The following is a 27,182-nucleotide window of genomic DNA, read 5'->3' on the forward strand; positions in this document are numbered from 1 at the left end:
TAACAAACCCATAATTGACTCCAGATACCACCAGTAGGTATATAGTAAAGACTAAAATTATTGAATAAACAGATTTATTCCAACCTTAAACTGTGAATGCGGTCACTCCTGTGAAAGTCCGAACATTTCTTAATGGTAATGTTTCTATCGTTATTACCCTAAGAATCAATTTAATGAATGATTGTTTTTGGATTGATTCTCTAGCCTGAAAAAATCAATTAGATCCGTTTATTATCTATTCGATCAGTCGTTTTTTTTCTAGGTCAGCCGAAGACATTTAAAACCAATTTAGTGTATCGATTTGAGGTCAAACTTTGCCATCTGCTTAAAATATAATCGATATCGACACTCGAAGTTAGATTGATGGTTCCCCTTCTTCGAAACAAAGTTGGAATTGGAACAATCCGAAATTTACAATTCCTGCATACGTTGTGATGTTTTTAGTAGTTACTTAAGCTGTATTTTGTATGTTTTTTTTTTCGAAGGTTCGATCATCAAAAAGCGCATATTTTTGGAACACCACATTTTGTGTGATTATTTTGAATGATAAATAAAACCATTTTCATCTGAAATCAGCATGGAAATCGGTGGAACTTACTAAGTATTGCATGATTCAAAATACTCTTTTTTGTGTAAAAGTAACCTATTTTGCTCAATAAAAAAATTGGAAACATGAAGTTTTATCATGTTTGGCAATATTTTTTCTAAATTTTTAATCTGAAAATCAAATTTTAATTCAATTATTCGAATCATTTATTTTTAGTTCTCATAGCGATCATTTGAAACCGGTTCAAATGGTTACATTAAAACAGCGAAGCCTATCATTCTTCTTTTATTTATTTATCTGATTTAAAATACTTTCTTGGTATTCAACCAAATTTGACACATTGGGTCCACAAAATTTCTCGTAGAAGGTTTAAAGATTTGAATAATGAATTCTGGACAATGTTGTCAAAGACACCAAATGACTATCTCTTCATCCCTGGGCGCAGTTAAATTAGTTCAGCTAGATTGATGTTCTACACCACTGTTCATTGTTGTGACAAACAGTATTGGGCGATGTTAGATTGCATTAATGCGGAATTTATCATCATCTGACGTAGGCGACTGATAAGCAAATGCAACGATATTTACTACATAGACCTTACGAGAAGTCTTTAATACCCTCCATAACTTACCACAAATAATTTTTGCCACCCGATTCAAATCTCTGCATCGTATTTCGAACAAAACGGGTTTTTACCCACCTGAAAATGGTGTGAGCTAATTATTGCTTCCCACTGACATTATTTCAAATAATGTGCAATTTACATTTTTATGGTCGTTTGCCCAGCATTGAATTATATCGATGAACCTGCGGAAATGATAAATTTGATTACATACCACACAATAATTGTACCGGGCGCACACAGTAATAGAATCAAAAACACTCACGAACATTTGCGGATACACTGGATTATCAATTTAAATTGCAAAAAATCCCGGTAATATCATTAGTTTACCGCGCCCCGTATATTGAATGTTGGATGGAGGTCCCGGCTGGAGTTTGGGAATTTTGAATTTCACGAGTAGCTGCACATAGCCTCAATCAAGATCGGGCACTCTGTTTTTAGAATTATAGCTTTCAGCCGTACGATTTGTATGCATTTTACGTCTACATTCATAAATAGCAGCGCCATGCTGCTGGTGGAAGGCAACGTTGCGGAAAATTGTGATTCAGTAAATTTTCGGACCCCCTCCAATTCAAGCTCTCGCTCTCCGACTTGCAGTGTTCCGGCAATTTCACACTTGGCACTCACGCCCCAAACTTTGGCGCGTTTAGCAAACATAAATAGTCGATTTTTTACCTTGTAAATCTTCAACACAATATTGTTTCACTTTGCCCCAGCCAGGCACAGCCAGTAGAGCTACGAAAAATCTGTGCTCTGGGCGGAAGTTTATTCTAACAGCTCCGTAAGACATTAGCCGGGTAAAGTTTGGCGCACGATCTGCAAACATTTACTGAAGAGGAAAATCGAAATATGATACTTTCCCAGCAGGAGGTTGATAGAAGCACTTTTAATTTAAGGCCGAATTTATTTGGGAGGTCGTTTTCAAGACAGTTGCCATAATCAACAAGGATTAAAGAGGCGTTTGGAATATAAATTAAAAAAAAATGTATTTTATAATGGGAATATCATTCTTGGCCTCCCAAACCCATTCATTGCCAAAAAATTCACAGAACCTAAGTAGTATACTAACAAACAATTGTATCGACGAGGAACAATTTTTAACTGTTTTTTTTTCATAAATGACTCAACTGCATTAACTAAATGCCTTAAATTTAATTGATTTGGTAAACCATTTTTTGTTCATTTTTGAAATATATGAGGACTGTATAAAGGCTTTTTTTAAAGTTACTAATGAAAAAATGGTTTACCGAAAAAGGCCGTAACAAATATCAAATCATTAAAATTCTATTCCATTTGAATTGTTTTTTTTTTTTTTTGTTTATTTTGATCCGACCTCGCACGCTCCTTTTTTTAACTTAAAATTAGGTATGAGCGAGGTTCAAAACATAGTTCGATTCTATGAACTTCAAGTTAAGTTCCCTTTTCCAACATACACGCTCCTTTCTTAAACTCAAAATTAAGTAAGTTTGTTTCAAATCAGCACTTCAGTTGCAGTCCTCATCTTTGAGTTCGACTGGGCAATCGCAAAACTATGTTCTGACAAGCATACTCAAACCTAAGTTCGACAGCCCAACTCCATTTTGAACTTCATGCCTTTATTCGTAGCTACTCAAAATGCAGTTCGGCAGCCGAACTCGCTGAGTGCTTTCAGTTCAACATACACAAAGAGAATTCGCAGTTCGAATTCCGTTTTAAATCATCGCAAGAAGGAAAAACGAAACTCAACTTTAGTTCAAACAATCCAACTATGTTTTAACCACGATCAAAACAGCACTTCAGTGGCAGCCCTCAACTTTGAGTTTGACTGGGCATTCGAAAAACTGAGTTCTGATAACCATACTCAAAACTAAGATCAGCCTCTGCAGCCTGACGTCGCATTTAAAGTGTGCGGGGTTGCTCTCATTGCACCTTAAGTCGAAAGCTGACAACAGGAATCTGCTCTGGATTTGCGACGAACGTTACTAACTTCTGAAAAATGCTGCTTTTTGTCGGTCTCTGGACTGCAACCAAACTCTTATCGCGGACATGCGGAAGAGTGAAGTTTCGTTAGTTGCTGATATGAGGTCTGAACCTTGCATCGCTGCCGCTTGACATAGCCTTGCCACTTCCTCGAAGAAGAGGCGCCGAGTTGAGAACCCGGCTGTAGCTCCTTGTGGGTTTCGTAAGCTAATCCGTATTTTTTTCTACGGAAGACCAAGTCAAAACAAAAAACCCACACCAGCAGCTTTAGAAATCAGCGTCTCTTAAATCAATCCGTGTTTTCAACCGGACAGCCAAATTTAAACCGTCAACAGCAGCAGCTTTAAAAATCTGCGCTTCCTTAGCCAAACCGTATTTTTCTACTGGAAGACCAAATAAAAAAAACCATCTGTAGCATCAGCAGCCTTAAAAATTAGTATTCCCTAAGCCAATCCCCAAACAATCAGCAGCAGCAGTCTGAAAAATCTGCATTTCCTTAGCCAGTCCCTATTTTTTTCACCGAAAGGCCAAATTATGACAAACAATCAGCAGCAGCAGTCTCAAAAATCTGCGCTTGTCAAGCCATCCATCGTTTTTCTTCGGATGGCAAAATCACAACAAACAATCAGCAGCAGCAGCCTAAAAAATCTGCGCTTCCCAATCCAATCCGTATCTCTCCACCGGAAGGCCAAATCATAACTAACAATCTTTTTCACCAGAGGGCCAAATCACAACAAACAATCAGCAGCAGCAGCCATAAAATCTTAGAATCCGTCTTTTCCCACTGGAAGGCCAAATCATAACTAACAATCAGCAGCAACAGCCATAAATCTCAGCGCTCCCTAAGCCAATCCGTCTTTTTCCACCGAAAGGTCAAATCACTACAGAGAATCAGTAGCAGCATCCTGAAAAATTTGCGCTTCCTTAGCCAAAACGTCTTTTTCCTTTGGAAGGCCAAATCGAAACAAACATTCAGCAGTAGCAGCAGCCTTAAAAATCTGCTTTTCCTAAGCCATTCCATATTTTTCCACCGAAAGGCCAAATTATAATAAACAATCAACAGCAGCAGCCATAATATTCTTCGCTTCTTAAGCCAATTTCGTCTTTATTCACCGGAAGGCCAAATCAAATCGATCAATCAGCAACAGTCTTAAAAATCTGCGCTTCCTAAGCCAATCCGTTCCTTTCCAACAGAAGGCCAAATCATAACAAACAATCAGCAGCAACAGTCTTAAAAATTTGCACTTCCTAAGCCAATCCATCTGTATCCACCGGAAGGCCAAAACAAAACAATCCAAAGCAGTAGCCTTTTGAAATCTGTGCTTCCTAAGCGAATACGTCTTTTTTCACCAGAAGGGCAAATCACAACAAACAATCAGCAGCAGCAGCCTTTTAAATCTGCGCTTCCTAAGTTAATCCATATTTTTCCACCGAAAGGCAAAATAACTACAAACACTACAAATCAGCAGCATCAGCCTTTAAATTTGCGCTTTATAAGCCAATCCGTATCTTGGCACAAGAAGATCGAATAAAAAAAACAATCAGCAGCAGTGGCAGCCTTAAAAATCTGCATTTCCTAACCCAATCCGTATTTTCCACCAAAAGGCCAAATAATAACTGACAATCACCAGCAGCAGCCATGAAAATTTTCGCTTCGTTTGCCAATTCCGTCTTTATCCACCGGAAGGCCAACCCGAGCAGACTTTGATGCCCAAATTGATAGCAAATTGAAACCAGAATAAGGTATCAATATCAAATGGATAGCATCATTTGGTATGATATGTTTCATGATAGCATAACAAGGCATCAGTAAGGTTTAAATCATTTTCAATTTACAGCTTTTTAAGACTAAAATGAGGTATCAACAGCATACTGGTAGCATAATTTAGTGTTGATTTTTCGGTGATAGAAAAACTTGGCATCATTAAGCTATACATAATTATTTTTAACAAACTTAAAAAAAATCAAAAGATGACATAATTTGAGCCAAAATCATCCATCAACAAAAGTAAGCATCATAACATAATTTTTTATCTTAAAAAGCAATTGACATAAAAATGACAGAAAAATGTACTACTCTGACGATTTCTTATGAACTGGTCAGCAAAAGTTTAAATTGGTACATCTTGAACCTTCCGAAGCTATTCGGATCAATATGACCCAAAGCACAAATTTCAATCATCATTCCAATATACTGCAGAACTGCGATTTTTGAGAGACTTAGTATATATCCTATGAAAACAATAATCAAATTAACGAAAAAAAAATAAAATTTTAGTTTTAAAAATCGATTCATGCATAAATGATGTACAGCGAAGCAAAGCAAAAGTTTAATGTCATTTTTTGAAGCAAGATTTTTTTTTCTACCGGGAGATTTGAGATAGCGGTCTAAACTAACATTGGACCTCATCATATTTATACATCGTTGGAAAGATTTATTCTTAACGAAAATCAATGAAGCACTTAAATATAACAAATGCTATCAAAAGTTCTAAATATTTTGAAAATAAAATTATTTTTCTAGACTTTTTATTTTTGAAACCAATTTTTGATAACCTGGCTAAACATATCGACTTTATTTTGAAATATTGAGGAACTAGAATAAATTACTGACACAATGAATCTTAAATCAACTAATTTAGTCAACATTTACGGCCAGCTTTGGAGGGTTAGATAAATATTTAATATTTTAAACTCTATTAAATTCGAGGATTTAAAATTTTGAAGTTTTCTATTTTGGAAACATATTTCATTTTCTACCTCCTAAAAGGCTTCACTGTATATTTATGCAGATATTTATATAAAAAAAAACCTACAATGCGTTGTCTTTTATCTCGTACTACGCTTACGTATGCGGTACGAAAGGAAAAAAAAACCTTCAAATATTTTAAAACATTTTAAAAATAACAAATGTTTTGTTATGAACTTTTTAAGAAACAGTTTTTTAAGATCAAAAAAGTGCTTTCAGTCGGAATGAGTGAAATCAATAAAAAAATGCTATCATTTCGAAATAAAAGAGTGAAGAGCAAACGATGAATCAAAATGGATACCAGGATGAATGATTGAACAGTCAATTAAAATCCCGTGAAAAAAAAAACAAAACTGCCAGTGGAAATGCCAGAATTAAATCACAAACACTGCTCCCTATTCTTGCATTAAACTGCAACCAAAACTTAAATTTGTTTTCAAAATATTTATATGTTTACCAATTATGTTTTTTCGCAACTAAGAAGTACCTGTTGAAAATTTATTGTTGTTTGGTTTTTGAAAAAAAAAACGATTCCACCAATTGTTCAAGAACAGCGAAGTAATTTGTTTCAGTGTTTTCCAGATCTGTCATTTGTTTATGTTTTGTTTATGTTTCTCGGTCGTTAATTTTTCGGATCGCAAGTAAACGGTGTAAAAAGTAAAAATTCGGTCACGTACAGTATTGCGAGTTTAGTGAAGCATTAATTGAGAAGTTATGATAACATGATTGCTGTTCCGAATGCTGTTTACTTCCCACTTGCCCAATAACAACTTCCGGAGGTACAATTTGACAGTGAGTGTGAGACTCCAGCAACATGGGCAAAGTGACCGTGCAGATTGTTGACGAAATGAGTCGCCTTCCTCCAACAATGAGTGGACTCTGCCTGGGACGGAGCAGGAATGTGCTTGTGAAAGAGGTACCGAGTATTCCTAATTCTGGAGTCACCTTTCATAAAACAACCGGAGAAGTAATCAAAATGCTATGCAGTTCGACCAGGATGCAAAAGTATTTTATTTTATTTGAAAAAAATTACTAAATAATTTGTTTTTAGGAACACACAAAAGATCCGGACACGCTGTGGAATCCGATGTTCCACATGTCAAACGGATGATGTAAGAATAGTGAATGCAGTTGTTCGTTTCCAACATTGTCGTTAGAATCCCTCGCCCCGGTGTTCCTGGAAGGTGACAACCAGACCGAACCGTGTAGCCTGCTTCCGTCAAAGGTGCAAGGTAAGTGAACTGTAGCCGATTCATGTTTCCATAGACGAAAGGAAGTTGTACTACCTTCACGCGGACATTAGATAGCTATGCGCAGTGATTGTATCACAATAAGCTAAAATTTTAGTTTTATTAAGCGCAGATTTTTTTTTTGTTCATACGTTCATTACAATGGTTTACTTGTTTAATTGTCTAACGTTAGCGGTCGTGCCTAATTCTAAATCTCTTAAGATCTAAAACTGTACATGACAATTTATGATGTCATGTTATTATGAATCTTTTTGGTGGTATAACAGTTTTCCATATAAGCCAATTTGACATACAAAACGCCTTTTGATAGACTACGAAATTAAATTAAAGATGAAAATAATCTGTGTTTTACATACCATCATGACTTTGTGTACATTAAGGCGTTTTTTATAACGAATTATGATCTTTCTAAGCGATTATCATAAGATCCATAACATTTGGGCTTCGAACTTGACGGAAAAGTTCTATTTTCAAATTGGAGTTGCTTTTTTCTATTAAAAGATAGCTGTAAAATAAATTCTCAAATATTTTCAACTCAAATCTAAATCGCTTAACGTATTTTTAATGAATATCTGAAAGTATGAATGTTTATTAAAGAATGCTAAATGTGATTCAAAATATTTTGTTAACAATTGCTGGATATTTTTTACATATGTGCATAGATGCAATACGAAACACATTTTCGCGCATGTTGTATTAAACTTTTTTTTGCAATTCTTGTTTTCTCATACACTTTTTTATGAATCCTTATTTATTTTTGCTGATTGAAATCCGATAAACTTTAAAATAAGTTCGAATGGTATTTATGTAAATTGTAAACACGTTGCATAACTAAGGGCGTTTTTGGTTACAAATTTTGCTATCACGCCTTGACAATCAAATTTGAACTTGTTCTGGTTGACTTAAGGTGATACACAACAAAAAATAAAATCAAAATTTGCATACCCCGATAGAAAGTAATGCTGAATTCTACTTGTCTTGAGATCTTAACTACACCTCATTTTACTGTCATTTAAAAAAAAAAATGAAAGCATAATTATGCCAAATATTGCTGTTATTGAAAATTAATTGATGTCTTATATTGGCATCCTTATGCTCTCTAAGCTCTCAAAAAACGAGGTGTAGTTAAGGTCTCAGTTTTAGCAAAATAAGGTATCACTATGCTAACCATGTATGAAAATTTGTGCTCTCATTTTTGCTGTGTACCACCTTATGTCAAGCAAAATGAGAGCACATTTGGCTCTCAGGGCGTGATAGCAAAATTTGCTAAAATTTTGCCATTAATGTCTGCTCGGGAAATCAGATCGATCAATCAGCAGCAGTCTTCGCTTCCTAAGACAATCCGATTCTCTCGACCGGAAGGCAAAATCATAACAAACAATCAGCTGCAGCAGCCTTTAAAATTTGCGCTTCCTAAGCCAATCAATCTGTATCCTCCGAAAGGCCAAAACAAAACAATCGGCAGCAGTAATCTTTTTGAAATCTGTGCTTCCTAAGCAAATACGTCTTTTTCACCAGAAGGGCAGATCACAAAAAACAATCAGCAGCAGCAGCCTTACAAATCTTCGCTTGTCATGCCAATCCATCTTTTTCTTCGGAAAGCGAAATCACACCAAACACGTAGCAGCAGCATCCTGGAAAATTTGCGCTTCCTAAGCCAATACGAATTTTCCACCGAAAGTTCAAATCACTACAAACAATCAGCAGCAGCAGCCTTTTAAATCTGCGCTTCCTAAGTTAATCCATATTTTTCCACCGAAAGGCAAAATAGCTACAAACACTACAAATCAGCATCATCAGCCCTTAAATTTGCGCTTTCCAATCCGTATCTTGGCACAAGAAGATCAAATAAAAAAAAATCAGCAGCAGTGGCATCCTTAAAAATCTGCATTTCCTAACCCAATCCGTATTTTCCACCAAAAGGCCAAATAATAACTGACAATCACCAGCAGCAGCCAAGGCCAAATCAGATCGATCAATCAGCAGCAGTCTTCGCTTCCTAAGACAATCCGATTCTCTCGACCGGAAGGCCAAATCATAACAAACAATCAGCAGCAGCTTCCTAAGCCAATCAATCTGTATCCACCGGAAGGCCAAAACAAAACAATCGGCAGCAGTAGCCTTTTGAAATCTGCGCTTCCTAAGCGAATCCGTCTTTTTTCACCAGAAGGCCAAACCACAACAAACAATCAGCAGCAGCAGTCTTAAAAATACTCGCTTCCTAAGCCAATCCGTATTTTTCCACCGAAAGGCCAAATCATAACAAACAATCAGTAGCAGCAGCCTTAATAATCTTCGCTTCCTGACCAATCCGTATTTTCCACCGGAAGGCCAAATCAAATCGAATCTTACGAATCTTAATTCAGAGATTCACTCAGATACGCCTGTCGCTCTCAAGAAAAGATCAATGACTGACTTTGTTTTGTTTGTTTTGCCTAGTGTTGCCAAAATAGTAACAGTTGGCATGGATTTTTTTTTTAATTTTATACATCCTCAGTGATTCCAAATACAACTATTATCTTCATAAAATTTGATTTAACTTCTGAACATCCTTCTAAACATCCTATCTCTACAGGTGAACTACCAATGTTAAACATATTGTGGTAATTGCTTCTCGTGAATCAAAGTTTTCGATCTGGAATGTCTCCAATGAAAATCAGTCGAAGTTCATGTCCTAGTCCGATAAGGTTACGACAAATCGAAAAAGATTCTAACATTATCAAAAAAAGATTTAAAAACTTTTACAGGATTGGTTACAGGACACTGTGAATGTCGATATCATCTAAAACTCATGGGAAGAAGTCAATCTGACATTTGTCGTTTTTGTCAGACTGAGAAGGAAACATCGGAGCACCTTCTATGTGAATGCCCTTGTCTTATATCAAAAAGAACTAGTTTAATCGGTAAAGGAATTTTAGATCCTTCTGATTTATTTTCTTTAGGTTCCAATAAGGTTGTTAACTTCATTCGTGTTGTTCTTCCAAATTGGGAAAATGCTGGTCAACAAGAAAGTGACACTACTGTAATCAATCAGAGTGATCTATCTTGAAAAGCTACAGTAAATAGGGGACAAACCACAAAAGATCTAACAACTGGTCGCAGTGGTAGGGACCCAACAAAAAAAAAAAAAAAAAAGGTTACGACAAATTTCTTTCAAAGTTGGGGTGGAATGACCCTGCGTTTTCCTGAAAGCTTTGCCTGCTGAAATATTATTCCGAAAATTAGAGGATTTTAGTTAAAAAAACCCTTTGCTGTCACTTTCCCACCAGTTTTGTTCAGCACAGGACATATATTTGATATGTGATGATTTGTTTTATTATTTTTATTTACGTAGTATTCCGTCTCACGACATAACTTGACGAACATAATTCCTAAAATTCACTCGGTCCATGGCAACCGTTCTCCAATTCCTCGGGCACTCCACATTCACGCTCCACTTGGTCTAACCACCTCGCTCGTTGCGCCCCCGTTCGTCTTGTTCCTACCGGATTCGTAGCGAACACCTGTTTTGCAGGACAGTCGTCAGGCATTCTCGCAACATGTCCCGCCCAGCGTATCCGGCCAGCTTTCACCACCTTCTGGATACTGGGTTCGCGGTAGAGTCGCGCGAGCTCGTGGTTCATCCTTCGCTTCCACACTCCGTTCTCCTGTACGCCGCCAAAGATGGTTCTTAACACTCGTCGCTCGAATACTCCGAGTGTACGCAGGTCCTCCTCGAGCAATATCCATGTTTCGTGCCCGTCGAGAACAACCGGTCTAATGAGCGTCATATACAGGTTACACTTCGTGCGAGGGCTAAGTCTTCTCGACCGCAGTTGCTTGTGGAGTCCATAGTAGGCACGACTTCCGCTGATAATTCGCCTCCGGATCTCACGGCTGGTGTCATTGTCTGCGGTCACCAGTGAGCCGAGATAGACAAAGTCTTCGACTATCTCCAGCTCGTCGCCGTCGATCGTGACCTTGTTATTGCGGGACAAGCGGGTTCGGTCGGCCTCGGATCCGCACGCCAGCATGTACTTCGTCTTGGACGTATTAATCATCAACCCAATCTTTCCTGCTTCGCGTTTCAGTTTGCGGTAGATCTCCTCCACCGCCGCAGATGATCTGCCGACTATATCAATGTCATCGGCAAAGCAGATAAGTTGACTGGATCTGTTGAAAATCGTGCCCGCATTTCGCCCACCGCTCGTCGAATAACACCTTCTAGCGCCATGTTGAACAGCATGCAGGACAGACCATCACCTTGTCGAAGCCCCCTGCGCGATTCGAATGAACTCGACAATTCGCCAGAAATCCGCACACAGCACTGCGTTCCATCCATCTTCGTCTTGATCAGTCTGATCAGCTTCCCAGAAAAGCCGTTCTCGTCCATGATTTTCCATAGCTCGTTACGGTCAATCGTGTCGTATGTGGCTTTGAAGTCGATGAATAGATGGTGCGTAGGGACTTGGTGTTCCAGGCATTTTTGGAGGATTTGCCGTAATGTGAATATCTGGTCCGTCGTTGACCGTCCCTCCATAAAGCCGGCCTGATGACTTCCCACGAATCTGCATTGAGGACAGTGATCCCTCGGTAGTTCTCACAGTCAAATTTGTCGCCCTTCTTGTATATGGGGCATATTACCCCCTCCTTCCACTCCTACGGTAGCTGTTCTATGTCCCAGATCCGGACTATCAACCGATGTAGGCAATCGGCCAACTTGTCCGGGCCCATTTTTACGAGTTCAGCTGCGATGCCATCCTTCCCAGCCGACTTGTTTCTATTCAGCTGGCGAATGGCTTCGTTAACTTCACTCATCGTTGGGAGTGGCTCCTCTTCGTCGTTGGCTACGCCGGCGATGTACCTTCCCCCACCGTCTTGATCTCCTGCATGTGCGCCGTTCAGGTGTTCCACCTTCCACCTTCCACCTTTTGATCACCTCACGATTGTCCGTCAGGATGCCCCCGTCCTTATCCCGGCACATTTCAGCTTGCGGCACGAAGCCTTTGCGGGATGCGTTGAGTTTCTGATAGAACTTTCGTGTTTCTTGGGAACGATGCAGCTGCTCCAGCTCCTTGAGCTCCTCCTCCTCCAGGCGGCGCTTTTTCTCCTGGAAAAGTCGGACTCGCTGCCTCTTCCGCTGTCGGTGATTTTCCACATTTCGACGGGTGCCTCTCTGCACTACTGCCGCCAGCGCGGCATTCTCTTCGTCCACCACCCTCCTACACTCCTCGTCGAACCAGTCGTTCCGTCGAGTTCGCTCCACATAACCGATGACGTTCTCCGCAGCACTGTTGAAGGCTGTCTTGATGGTATCCCAACAGTCCTCGAGAGGGGCTTCATCAAGCTCGCCCTCTGCCGGAAGCGCTGCTTCCACCGATTGCGCGTAGTCTGTCGTAGTCGTAAAGTTTTGGGCGCATCTTCACCATCACCAGATAGGATCTGACGCTTCGACAGGATCTGACGTCGATGATGTCCGAGAAGTGCCGGCTGTCAATCAAAACGTGGTCGATCTGTGATTGCGTTTGGTACGGTGATCTCCAGGTGTACTTGTGTGGGAGGCGGTGCTGGAAAAAGGTACTGCGTAAGGCCATTCGTTTGGAGGCGGCAAAATCAATAAGTCTAAGGCCGTTTTCGTTGGTCAGCTGGTGCGCACTGAACCTTCCAATTGTCGGTTCAAATTCCTCCTCCTAGCCGACCTGAGCATTAAAATCCCCGATGACACCGGTACTTCCGAGGTGGGGGCTGTGCACGTTGATGATGCTGATGTTGAAGAACCGGCCCTTGATTCTCAACCGGCACAATCGTGAGTTGATCGGTCACCACCCGATCACGCGCTTTTGCATCTTTCCCATCACTATAAAAACTGTTCCAAGCTCGTGTGTGTTGCCGCAGCTCTGGTAGATGGCACGACCATCTGGGTACGTTCGTACCGTTCGCTAGCCACGCATTTCGATATGTGATGATAATGCTTCCAAATAAATTCAACTCGTTCATTTAACCATCTTTCATTTCTTCTAACTTTCTATCCATTTATAAAATTTCTAAATCTTTAGATGACCCTTCTAAAAAGGACATCACTTTCCATCGATAAAGCCAATAATTATACAACATTAAATTTTGTTTCAATGAATTTTAGAAACAAACCTTGAACAAGTATTCAGTTACTCACAATACACTTCAATACAGCAGAATAAGCAACATCTTTCTAGTCGATAGGCAAGCTGACACAGTTTCCGAAATTGAACCGGTGCTCTTGGGGAAATCCCCTTCTAACTGAACTAAATAGAAGTGCAACTAGTTTTCGAAGCAAGAGTCATCACCGGGAAAGTTTTGCCACTATCTGCTGCTGCATGAGATTTTGCAAAACGGAAAGACTTGTTCCTATGCTTCTGGTGAAGTTTCTATACACGGAAAATAATAAAAAGGTAAAATTTACCGAGTTAGCAAAGGTGAACGCTCGTGAAAGCCAAAAAGGTAACTTCTACCTCTTCGAGGTGAAACTCACCTCACAGTGAGGTAAAATTTACCTGAATCGAGGTTTGAAAAAAGGTACAATTCACCGAGAAAAAAGGTGAATCCAAAAAAGGTTAATCTTACCTCGTAGCGAGGTGAATTGAGCTCGATAAAAAAGTATAATTCACCTAGAAAAAAAGGTAAATCCAAATAAGGTAAAACTTACCTCGTAGCGAGGTGTAATTGACCTGGATTGAGCCAAACAAAACGGTACAATTCTTCTAAAAAAAAGTAACTATTCGCCGAACCCGTTCATTGAGGTTAAGCTGTTTTGTCATTCTAGGAACAAGTTTTGCTTTGTGCCTAATATGTGAAAATCGGAATAGAATGGTAAGTGTTCTTAAATATCATTTAGTTCTGCTGGTTCTCGTCATAATACTATTGATTTTGTTTCAGATCGGCCCATAGAGCTTTGAGGTGTATTCCACGTCATCCTCCAGCCGGAAAAGCCGAACCTGACCGGATTAGTCGAACGGAGGAGGCCATGAATGTACGCAACGCAGGTGGATTCAGCGGCCATAGCGGCTCAGAAGAACGCGAAGCCGAATTACCAGTCCCTATTTATCTCCAATAAATATCATTTTTAAAAGAATTTTGTATTTTTTTAATTCTTATTGAAGAAAACAATCAAACCAACCAGCATTTACCTTTTAAATCAGTAAATGGGAAAACCGTATTATTTACTATTTTGCTAGGTGAATGCGAAAAAGGTAAAATTTACCTTTTTGCTAGGTAAATTGAAAAAAAGTAAAATTTACCTTTTTGCTAGGTGAATGAAAAAAAGGTAAAATTTACCTCGAAAGAGGGGTGGAAAAAATTCACCTCGCAAAAAGGTAAATTTTACCTTTTTTTTATTTTCCGTGTACCATGGGGCAAATGGTATCGCTTCATGAATAACACAGTCAAAAAAATATCCAGCATGTTCAAGTGATTTGCAAGACCAGACAATTCGTTTTGGTAATGATTTAATTCAATTGAATTAACCAAGTTTTCTGATATTTCAATTGATTTGAAGTTCCGAAACTCATGACATAGTTTTACTGTGCATTGCTGCATCAGTTATGTTAATTGACATAACCAAAACATCTTTGGTTCAGTGTGCTCGATTTATAAAATGTAGCAGCAACAAAAAAAAGTAGCAAAAACACTCCCCCTGCAAACAGTTGTTGTGGGCGAAGGAAATTTCAGATATTCGACACAAGCTGGAGAGTAAAAGTCAAGCAGCTTATTTTCTACTTTGAAATTTGTTCGAGATGCAATCTGGAACCACAACACAACTAACAGCAGCATGGTCATTACGGTGATGGCTTAAGTGAAAAAATAAAGATTAGCAATGGAGTGAAATAACGAGACCACATTATTGATGAAACGATCCTGCTGACAGTTTGTAGTGGTTCATTTGGAAAACTTCAAATTATGTTTGTGACACCGCAGAAAAGCTTGTTTTTGTTCAATCCTTCAAATGCAATATTAAAACCCTATTTAATAAACTTGACAGTCGATTGTAGCCATGTTTACAGTCTGTAAACTATAAAATCACATACAAATGTTAGTTTTCTTAGTTCTGAATCATCAAATTATGATCCAAGAATTCATAATTATTTGAAAATATAAAATACAAAATTGTACACAGCATTAAAGTATTTGAAAATTATCATAATTTTCATATAAATAACCTTATTGGCAAATATGATGATTTTTCAAATGCTGCATCCTGAAATATCCTGTATGATCTTTTTGAAAAAGAATAATCTCAATGATTTTTTTTTGAGTTACATCATATGGTAACTTAAAAAAAAGAATTAAGAAAACAATTTTAAAAAAGATGCCCAACCATGTGTTTCAAATAATTTAACGTTTGTCCAGATTGATCTCTGAAAGGACGAAAACGAGTATATTGAAAGTATAATTTGGTAAAATTAAAATCGCTGGAGTAAAATTTCATGCGGTAACGCAGGGTCCAAAAATTGGTCGAATTAACAATTGATCATAGAAATTTGGATACTCATGACAATTTAGAAAATTATGTCAATAATAACAATTTTATTGTTGTGTAATTTTGGTCAATTTTGTTATGTTTTCGGTTTTGTAATTTTTGTCAATTAAGATACTATTGCCAATTTTGATAACTTTATATTTTTATTTCAATTTTATCACTTTAGTCAATTGCATGATTTTTTTTTAATTGACAGATCTGAGAAAATTAAGAACAAAACAACAAAAATTGACAACATCAGAAAAACTGAATGGTAAAATTGACAAAATCAAAAAAACTGAATGATGAAAATGACAAAATTGACTAAATTAACATCAATGACAAACTGCTGAAATTGACAAAAATGACGACAAAGACAGAATTAATCTGATTTAAAAAACTTAAAAATTTGAAAAAAATGAAAAAGAGGTCAAACTTGACTAAATGCAAAAAATTGTTACAAATTATTTAAAAAAATCAAAAAAAAAATTGACAATAATAACAAAGTTGACCGCAGTGATTAAACAAACTTATTTGATAAAAACAATAATTTTGTCAAAATTGATAAAATTCACAAAATGGTAAAAATGGACATAAATGACACATCTGAATTTTGGCGTTATTTTATTTTTTGTCATTTTTGTAATTTTCGTAATTTTTGTAATTTATGTAATTTTTGTAATTTTTGTAATTTTTGTAGTTTTTGTAATTTTTGTAATTTTTGTAATTTTTGTAATTTTTGTAATTTTTGTCATTTTTGTAATTTTTGTCTTTTTATATTTTTGTCATTTTTGTCATGTTTGTCATTTTTGTCATTTTTGTCATTTTTGTCATTTTTGTCATTTTTGTCATTTTTGTCATTTTTGTCATTTTTGTCATTTTTGTCATTTTTGTCATTTTTGTCATTTTTGTCATTTTTGTCATTTTTGTCATTTTTGTCATTTTTGTCATTTTTGTCATTTTTGTCATTTTTGTCATTTTTGTCATTTTTGTCATTTTTGTCATTTTTGTCATTTTTGTCATTTTTGTCATTTTTGTCATTTTTGTCATTTTTGTCATTTTTGTCATTTTTGTCATTTTTGTCATTTTTGTCATTTTTGTCATTTTTGTCATTTTTGTCATTTTTGTCATTTTTGTCATTTTTGTCATTTTTGTCATTTTTGTCATTTTTGTCATTTTTGTCATTTTTGTCATTTTTGTCATTTTTGTCATTTTTGTCATTTTTGTCATTTTTGTCATTTTTGTCATTTTTGTCATTTTTGTCATTTTTGTCATTTTTGTCATTTTTGTCATTTTTGTCATTTTTGTCATTTTTGTCATTTTTGTCATTTTTGTCATTTTTGTCATTTTTGTCATTTTTGTCATTTTTGTCATTTTTGTCATTTTTGTCATTTTTGTCATTTTTGTCATTTTTGTCATTTTTGTCATTTTTGTCATTTTTGTCATTTTTGTCATTTTTGTCATTTTTGTCATTTTTGTCATTTTTGTCATTTTTGTCATTTTTGTCATTTTTGTCATTTTTGTCATTTTTGTCATTTTTGTCATATTTGTCATTTTTGTCATTTTTGTCATATTTGTCATTTTTGTCATTTTTGTCATTTTTGTCATTTTTGTCATTTTTGTCATTTTTGTCATTTTTGTCATTTTTGTCATTTTTGTCATTTTTGTCATTTTTGTCATTTTTGTCATTTTTGTCATTTTTGTCATTTTTGTCATTTTTGTCATTTTTGTCATTTTTGTGTTTTTTGTCATTTTTGTCATTTTTGTCATTTTTGTCATTTTTGTCATTTTTGTCATTTTTGTCATTTTTGTCATTTTTGTCATTTTTGTCATTTTTGTCATTTTTGTCATTTTTGTCATTTTTGTCATTTTTGTCATTTTTGTCATTTTTGTCATTTTTGTCATTTTTGTCATTTTTGTCATTTTTGTCATTTTTGTCATTTTTGTCATTTTTGTCATTTTTGTCATTTTTGTCATTTTTGTCATTTTTGTCATTTTTGTCATTTTTGTCATTTTTGTCATTTTTGTCATTTTTGTCATTTTTGTCATTTTTGTCATTTTTGTCATTTTTGTCATTTTTGTCATTTTTGTCATTTTTGTCATTTTTGTCATTTTTGTCATTTTTGTCATTTTTGTCATTTTTGTCATTTTTGTCATTTTTGTCATTTTTGTCATTTTTGTCATTTTTGTCATTTTTGTCATTTTTGTCATTTTTGTCATTTTTGTCATTTTTGTCATTTTTGTCATTTTTGTCATTTTTGTCATTTTTGTCATTTTTGTCATTTTTGTCATTTTTGTCATTTTTGTCATTTTTGTCATTTTTGTCATTTTTGTCATTTTTGTCATTTTTGTCATTTTTGTCATTTTTGTCATTTTTGTCATTTTTGTCATTTTTGTCATTTTTGTCATTTTTGTCATATTTGTCATTTTTGTCATTTTTGTCATATTTGTCATTTTTGTCATATTTGTCATTTTTGTCATTTTTGTCATTTTTGTCATTTTTGTCATTTTTGTCATTTTTGTCATTTTTGTCATTTTTGTCATTTTTGTCATTTTTGTCATTTTTGTCATTTTTGTCATTTTTGTCATTTTTGTCATTTTTGTGTTTTTTGTCATTTTTGTCATTTTTGTGTTTTTTGTCATTTTTGTCATTTTTGTCATTTTTGTCATTTTTGTCATTTTGGTCATTTTGGTCATTTTTGTCATTTTTGTCATTTTTGTCATTTTTGTCATTTTTGTCATTTTTGTCATTTTTGTCATTTTTGTCATTTTTGTCATTTTTGTCATTTTTGTCATTTTTGTCATTTTTGTCATTTTTGTCATTTTTGTCATTTTTGTCATTTTTGTCATTTTTGTCATTTTTGTCATTTTTGTCATTTTTGTCATTTTTGTCATTTTTGTCATTTTTGTCATTTTTGTCATTTTTGTCATTTTTGTCATTTTTGTCATTTTTGTCATTTTTGTCATTTTTGTCATTTTTGTCATTTTTGTCATTTTTGTCATTTTTGTCATTTTTGTCATTTTTGTCATTTTTGTCATTTTTGTCATTTTTGTCATTTTTGTCATTTTTGTCATTTTTGTCATTTTTGTCATTTTTGTCATTTTTGTCATTTTTGTCATTTTTGTCATTTTTGTCATTTTTGTCATTTTTGTCATTTTTGTCATTTTTGTCATTTTTGTCATTTTTGTCATTTTTGTCATTTTTGTCATTTTTGTCATTTTTGTCATTTTTGTCATTTTTGTCATTTTTGTCATTTTTGTCATTTTTGTCATTTTTGTCATTTTTGTCATTTTTGTCATTTTTGTCATTTTTGTCATTTTTGTCATTTTTGTCATTTTTGTCATTTTTGTCATTTTTGTCATTTTTGTCATTTTTGTCATTTTTGTCATTTTTGTCATTTTTGTCATTTTTGTCATTTTTGTCATTTTTGTCATTTTTGTCATTTTTGTCATTTTTGTCTTATTTTTTAATTTTTTTCATATTTTGCATTTTTTGCATTTTTGTCATTTATGTCATTTTTGTCATTTTTGTCATTTTTGTCATTATTGTCATTTTTGTCATTTTTGTCATTTTTGTCATTTTTGTCATTTTTGTCATTTTTTTCATTTTTGTCATTTTTGTCATTTTTGTCGTTTTTGTCATTTTTGTCATTTTTGTCATTTTTGTCATTTTTGTCATTTTTGTCATTTTTGTCATTTTTGTCATTTTTGTCATTTTTGTCATTTTTGTCATTTTTGTCATTTTTGTCATTTTTGTCATTTTTGTCATTTTTGTCATTTTTGTCATTTTTGTCATTTTTGTCATTTTTGTCATTTTTGTCATTTTTGTCATTGATAAGAATACCCCTGGGTTTGACGACGTGAGTGGTGTGAGTCCCGATAGCTCTTTGAAGTGACATCCAACTAGATGTTTACCAACAACTTTTCTGCAACGAATTATTATCTCAGGGCACGTGATACCGAACTTGTACCGCGAATAAGTTATATTAAGCGATTAATAGTTAAACCGTCGTTATTGGTAGTTTGACCAGTTAATATCCAGCCACACCAGCTGCGAATAGTGAGAGTTTATATCAATTAGGTAAGGCCATTTATCAGCTACTTAGAGAAAAAACAGAAATTATAAACCATCATTCAACCGCCATACATGTAGGTCAATATCGTTACCACGACTGCTAACAGTCGAGCGACATTTACGGTATTCCGTGAGCATTAAGCAGTCTCTGTAGAACCAGGTACCCATTACCCACTGATATCGTAAGTAGATACGCAAATGCCGATATAGTTTCGATACTTATGATATGTACGTTGAATTGATAGGTAGTCCATGCTAACGGGCTTTAAGTTGATTGGTTCGGAATTTGTATTACTAAGAGGAAGAAATCAAAATGTAAGTTCAAATGAGATATTGATAATGAAAATGAATTAATAAGATAATGAATTTGCAGCTTTGAAGCGTGCTATACTGTACAGCTATCAGGATTAAATTTATCGTCGAACCAAGCAACAATCTTCAAAGATTTTGGTATGGCATCTGCAGCGCCTGCGAATAACACGGAATCCAATTGCGTCTATTGCGATAAACCCGACACAGACCGTATGGTCGGATGCGATTTGTGTGCGAACTGGGCACATTACGAATGTGCAGGTGTATCTGATTCCATAGCAAATCCAGATCGCACTTGGAAATGTCCGGTATGCAAACCAACACCGGCAATCGAAAGAGCACATTCACGAACATCGGGAAGTCGTCGATCACATGCTTCGCGTAGATCGCGTGCTGAACACGAGATAATGATGCTGAAAGAGCAGCACGATTTGCAAATGCGCGCGTTAGCTGAAGAAGAAGCAGCAAAGAAGAAAAAGGCGGAAGAAGATGAAGCAGCAAGGAAGAAAAAGGAGGAAGAAGAGAAAGAGCTACGGAGAAAGCGATACGCTGTTGAAAAGGAATATATTCGAAAAAAGTATGAGGCGTTAAAGGAAGCAAGTGAAGCAGGTAGCAGTGTCAGCAGCAATAGTAGGGAAAAAGTCTCAGGATGGCTAGCTAGTGGAACCACCGGAAATGTCAGGCAAAGTGCGCCACCCGTGTGGGAGTTCCCACCGCAGCTGCCCAATAGTCATGCCCAGCCCGTTGTGACATCCGCTCTGTACGACGAAGCTCCAAATGTGCCAATCCATTCATCAGCCGAAAGTAACTCGCACAATATAACCATACCCACTTCCTCGTCTACCCCTCATGGTAGCTTCGCAGTTCCATCGACGATCCCCAATGGCACCGAAGCTTCGTTCCACCGGCCTGTCGAGAATGTACATCCGCATATTAATTACGACCAAGCCCCTGGTCATGTGATCAGACATCATAGGCCCATAGGAAATAATCCGATCGGCAATCAGGGAATGTATCTTCCACCCGCGATCCGTTGGTCGTCGACGGAAATTTCACCTACTACGGTGCTCCAAATGATCAACAACGAGCGACAAAATCAATTTCGGAACGATTTGGCTGTCAAGACTATTTCTAGAAGTACACCAAGACCTCTACCACCGCGTTTGGCTGCCTTAAGAGCTGAAGCGAATATTATGACCGCCGTGTGTAGAGGATCCATTCCATCGGCGACTACAGCTGGACCCTACGTACCGACCGGAATCGAACCCAATTTGAACAGTCGTAACATTGAACCACTTTCCGTTTCTTCAGCGAACTGTGTACCGATTTATAGTTCTCGGAATAATTCAACCGTTGATCACGCCGTTCCGTTGGCCGCTGGTATTCAACCGAATTCTACTTATGAATTTCATACCAATCCAACAACGCAGCCACTGCGCAGGTCTGATCTGGATCAGGACATTTCCCCCGTGGTAGTTTCTTTGGGTCAACTGACGACAATTCAAAGACATCAAGAACCATTAGCCACCAATCATGTTGGTAATATTTCTACTAGTTTTGATGGTCCTACTAAGGAAAACATTCATCAGCCATTGGCACAGCAGATCTCATCTCCAATTGCAAGAAATGACTTTAGAGATGATCTGAACTCATATAGAATGCCATCCGCTGCTCAACTAGCAGCACGGCAGGTAATTTCACGTGACCTTCCCCACTTTGATGGTGATCCCCAAGACTGGCCACTTTTTTATGGCACCTTCCAAAACAGCACTAAAAGCTGCGGATTTTCAGACGAGGAGAATTTGTCCAGACTACAGCGATGCTTGCGAGGACCAGCCTTTGAAGCTGTTAGAAGTCGACTCATGATTCCAGAGTCCGTGCCTCTTGTGATAGATATTTTGAAACGACAATTTGGAAGACCAGACATTCTCATTCATGCGCTACTGAACGATCTCCGAAGAATCGCTCCACCTAAAGAGGATAACCTGCAATCAATCATAAATTTTGGCCTAGCTGTTCGAAATAGTGTTGATCATATGATCACAGCCAATCTATTGGAGCATCTTAGCAATCCCACTTTACTGCAGGAACTTATTGCAAAATTGCCAATAAAAACGCAAATGGATTGGTCTCGATTCAAGCGCCAGTACACTACCGTCAACCTGGAAGTATTTTCCATTTTCACTAACGAATTGGTAGACACAGCAACGGACGTAATTATGCCACGTTTAGTACCTAAACATGAAAATGCAAAGAAAGTGGGAAAAGATAGACAAACACTGTATACACACACACTCACCGAAGTTGATACATCACAGGAAATACCAAAAAAGTGTTGTGTTTTCTGTGGCTATCCGAATCACGTTATTGCGACTTGTGAAGCGTTCCAAAGGTTGGATATGGATGCTAGGTTGAAGGCAGTTAAGGAGAAAAACCTATGTCGCACGTGCCTTGTTCCCCATAGAAAATGGCCGTGTCGTTCTACGAATGAATGTGGCATTGACGGTTGTCGAATTCGTCATCACACCTTACTTCACTCATCAACGCTCGCTAACCTTAATTCTTCTCCACATGTCAACGTTGCGCATCACCATTCGGACAGATCATATTCACTTTACCGCTATCTCCCCATCGTATTACAAGCGAATGGCAAGTCAGTCGAGGTAATTGCCTTCTTGGATGATGGTTCATCTTCCACGTTACTTGAAAATAGTGTGGCGACCGAGCTCGGAGTTAAGGGAGAACGTGAATCACTATGGTTGAGTTGGACGAGTAACGTATCGCGAGAGGAAAAAGGTTCACAAAGAATATCAGTGACAGCATCCGGCCTGGGAAAGAAAAACAAATTCAAATTAAACAATGTCCGCACAGTAGCCAACCTTATTCTTCCTTCACAGACTCTCGACTATGAATCTATGAAAAAGACGTACCCGCATTTAAGAGGCTTGCCAATTCACAGTTATTCAGACGCTACTCCAAGTATGATTATAGGTATAGAGCATGCCACATTGTTAACATCTCTTAAAACCCGAGAAGGCTGCTCTAATGACCCAATCGCAGTCAAGACCCGCCTAGGATGGTGTGTTTTCGGTAGACAAATGAACGGTGTTCAATCGATAGAAACCCTCAACGTGCATTGCCAGCCTCAGCAATGTGATCATGAGTTACACCAATTGATCAAAGGACTGCTCAAATTAGAGGAACCTAAAGCGGAAGCGCCAGTATCAGAGAGTGACAAACGAGCTTTGGCCATTTTAGAAAAAACCACTCGACGTGTCGACGGAAGGTTTGAAACGGGTCTGTTATTCAAAAATTCAGAACCGCGATTTCCAAACAGCCGGCCAATGGCCGAACGTAGATTACAGGCTCTAGAACGTCGTTTAGCTAGAAACCCCTTTCTAGGTCTTAAAGTACGAGAACAGATAAACCAATATCTAGAGAAAGGTTACGCTCATCGAGCCTCGATGGAAGAGCTACAGGGAACAGATCCGGAAAAAACCTGGTACCTTCCACTAGGGGTAGTCCAGAACCCGAAAAAACCCCAGAAAATTCGTCTAATATGGGATGCCGCTGCGCGAGTTCAGGGCGTGTCCTTCAACGATGCTTTGCTCACAGGTCCTGATCTCTTAACCTCTCTACCGGATGTTCTTACCAGATTTCGACAGAGAAACATCGCCATAACAGGTGACATCAAGGAGATGTTTCACCAAATCAGGATACGCGATTCCGATAAACAATACCAACGTTTCCTATTTCGTGAAGACCAACATCAACCACCGCAGGTATACGTAATGGATGTTGCCACGTTTGGAGCAACATGCTCTCCATGCATAGCTCAATATGTGAAGAACAGAAATGCGATGGAGCATGCTAGTGAGTTCCCACTTGCCGCGGAAGATATAATGAAAGACCACTACATGGACGACTACCTTAAAAGCGTGGATACAGCTGATGAAGCTGTGGAATTGGTCAACCAAGTGAGACTAGTTCACTCAAAAGGAGGGTTCGAAATCCGGAACTTCACCTCAAATTCAAAAGAGGTTCTTGACCGTTTGGGCAAAATTAAAGACAGGCAACAGAAAGCGCTCTATCTCGAAACAGGACTGAACACTGTAGAAAACCCCGAACGAGTGTTAGGTATGATATGGAATCCCCAGGAAGATGTGTTCACCTTTGACGCTTTACAGATAGAAGCACTACGACAAATGGACAGCAAAGAGCCTCCTACTAAGCGGCAAGTATTAAAAATCATCATGTCAGTGTTCGACCCATTGGGTTTAATCGCCCATTTCGTTATCCACGGCAAAATCCTGATGCAAGAGATCTGGAAATACGGCTGCGATTGGGATGAGCGCATTCCAGCAGAGTTGCAGGAAACCTGGTTCCAATGGAGTGATAAGTTGAAGAAATTGAATCAAGTGAACGTTCCTCGATGTCTTTTCAAAAATTCGAACCCAGCATCCTTTAATACCTTACAACTTCACACGTTTGTAGACGCGAGCGAAGCAGCATACTCCGGGGTAGTGTATGCTCGTATAATTGATGAAGGCGTTCCAAAATGTGCAATCATAGCAGCAAAAACGAAAGTGGCTCCATTGAAGCCGCTATCCATACCTCGTCTTGAACTACAGGCGGCCGTAGAAGGTAGCCGACTTATTGAAAGGATTACGAACGCCCTCACACTTCCAATATCCCGAAGATTTATATGGTCAGATTCAACTACCGTGTTGGCCTGGCTACGATCCGATAGCCGACGATACCATCAGTTTGTTTCATGTAGGGTGGGCGAGATTCTTCGTACAACTTCAATTAATGAATGGAGATACGTACCGACGAAACTGAACGTGGCAGATGAAGCCACCAAATGGAAAACGGAACCTAGTTTTGATCCTCAAAGTCGATGGTTTACTGGGCCCGATTTTTTGAGAAAACCCGAGAGCGAATGGCCATCCAAATTTCAACCAACGAGCAGCCCTGAAGAGGAAATCCGAACGACATGCGTGCACCATGCTCACGTTTTTCAACCACAGATTGATTATTCTCGGTATTCACAGTTTCATCGATTGCAGCGAGCTATGGCATACTTTCTTAGAATAATTTCATGGTTCAAAGGAAACGACATAGCTCTCGAAGCCAGAGTCCTCGAGGCTGAAGAAATCGAAAATGCTGAAAATTTCCTGTGGCGGCAAGTCCAAATGGAAGCTTATCCCGAAGAATATAACCGCTTACTACATCAAACTGAAGATTCTCTAGCAGAAAAAAATACTATAAACAAAAGAAGTTTGTTGTATCAGATGACGCCATATATGGACGAGAATCGTGTGCTGCGTATGAATAGTCGAATTGGAGCAGCTCCGGCGACAGCCTATGAAACTAAATATCCAGTGTTTTTACCAAAGGAGCATCGTGTTACTTACCTTCTTGTGCATCACTATCATCGTCGTTTCCTACACGGGAATCATGAAACGGTGGTTAATGAGATACGGCAACGGTTCCAGATCCCTCATTTGCGAACGCTAGTTAAACGCGTTGGTAAAGAATGCCAGATGTGTAAAATTAAAAAAGCTGTTCCCAAACTTCCAATTATGGCACCTTTGCCGGCAGTACGTCTCACCCCATTCATCAAGCCTTTTACACACACTGGTATAGACTATTTCGGCCCACAAATGGTTAAGCAAGGACGTAGCTTAGTAAAGCGTTGGGTGGCACTTTTCACTTGCCTCACAATACGCGCAGTGCATCTAGAAATTGTGTACAGCCTCTCCACCCAATCCTGTGTTATGGCAATTCGCAGGTTTATCGCTCGAAGGGGCTCCCCAGCTACCATTTACACAGATAACGGAACTAACTTCCTGGGAGCAAACAATCTCATGATAGATCAGATAAAAAATGCTCACGAGGGTTGTGCCAGCGTATTTACTAATGCACAAACACGTTGGTACTTCAACCCTCCTGCTACTCCTCATATGGGCGGACCGTGGGAGCGAATGGTAAGGTCGGTGAAGACAGCAATGGATTCTATTGCGGCCCATCCACAACATCCCAGCGACGAAGTGCTAGAAACAGTAGTTCTAGAAGCAGAATCAATCGTGAATTCTCGACCTCTCACCTATGTGCCTCTAGATGCCGCTGAATCAGAAGCCTTAACGCCAAATCACTTTTTATTATATGGCAGCGTCGGCATCCATCAACCTCAAAAACCGTTGATGATCACAGAAAGGGTTTTGCGAGACAGCTGGAACCTAACTCAAACTCTGGTGGACAAATTTTGGGTAAGGTGGGTCAAAGAGTACTTGCCAATGTTGACTAGGCGCACGAAGTGGTTTTCACCTACCAAGCCATTGAAAGCAGGTGACTTGGTGATAGTAGTCAATGAGAAGAAAAGAAATGGTTGGGTCCGAGCACGCGTGGTAAGCGTAATCACAGCTCCAGATGGTCAAGTACGACGAGCTGTGGTTCGTTCAGCAAACGGAGAGAGTACAAAATCGGTGGCGAATTTGGCGCTCTTGGACGTAGAAGCATCATCGGGTGATTTACTAAGATGTAACCAGAAAGCTCCGGAACTACACGGGTGGGGGAATGATAAGAATACCCCTGGGTTTGACGACGTGAGTGGTGTGAGTCCCGATAGCTCTTTGAAGTGACATCCAACTAGATGTTTACCAACAACTTTTCTGCAACGAATTATTATCTCAGGGCACGTGATACCGAACTTGTACCGCGAATAAGTTATATTAAGCGATTAATAGTTAAACCGTCGTTATTGGTAGTTTGACCAGTTAATATCCAGCCACACCAGCTGCGAATAGTGAGAGTTTATATCAATTAGGTAAGGCCATTTATCAGCTACTTAGAGAAAAAACAGAAATTATAAACCATCATTCAACCGCCATACATGTAGGTCAATATCGTTACCACGACTGCTAACAGTCGAGCGACATTTACGGTATTCCGTGAGCATTAAGCAGTCTCTGTAGAACCAGGTACCCATTACCCACTGATATCGTAAGTAGATACGCAAATGCCGATATAGTTTCGATACTTATGATATGTACGTTGAATTGATAGGTAGTCCATGCTAACGGGCTTTAAGTTGATTGGTTCGGAATTTGTATTACTAAGAGGAAGAAATCAAAATGTAAGTTCAAATGAGATATTGATAATGAAAATGAATTAATAAGATAATGAATTTGCA

General features: G+C 37.8%; 2 protein-coding genes across 3 annotated transcripts in view; one reads left to right on the forward strand and one right to left on the reverse strand.

The window, feature by feature from the left end:
• The window catches only part of LOC129755136 (uncharacterized), an 824,173-nt gene that overhangs the window by 499,173 nt on the left and 297,818 nt on the right, over positions 1 to 27,182 (reverse strand). The window lies entirely within an intron of this gene.
• Positions 20,395 to 26,631, forward strand: LOC129752777 (uncharacterized). Its single transcript, XM_055748546.1, has one exon. It carries the CDS (start codon positions 20,395 to 20,397, stop codon positions 26,629 to 26,631), a length of 6,237 nt encoding a protein of 2,078 aa, XP_055604521.1.

The sequence above is a fragment of the Uranotaenia lowii genome, chromosome 3 (assembly GCF_029784155.1).
Source record: "Uranotaenia lowii strain MFRU-FL chromosome 3, ASM2978415v1, whole genome shotgun sequence".
Taxonomy (NCBI): Eukaryota; Metazoa; Arthropoda; class Insecta; order Diptera; family Culicidae; genus Uranotaenia; species Uranotaenia lowii.

Bases quoted from the DNA above. Each gene is read 5' to 3' on its own strand.
- LOC129752777 (XM_055748546.1), top strand. From the start codon at position 20,395: ATGATGCTGAAAGAGCAGCACGATTTGCAAATGCGCGCGTTAGCTGAA.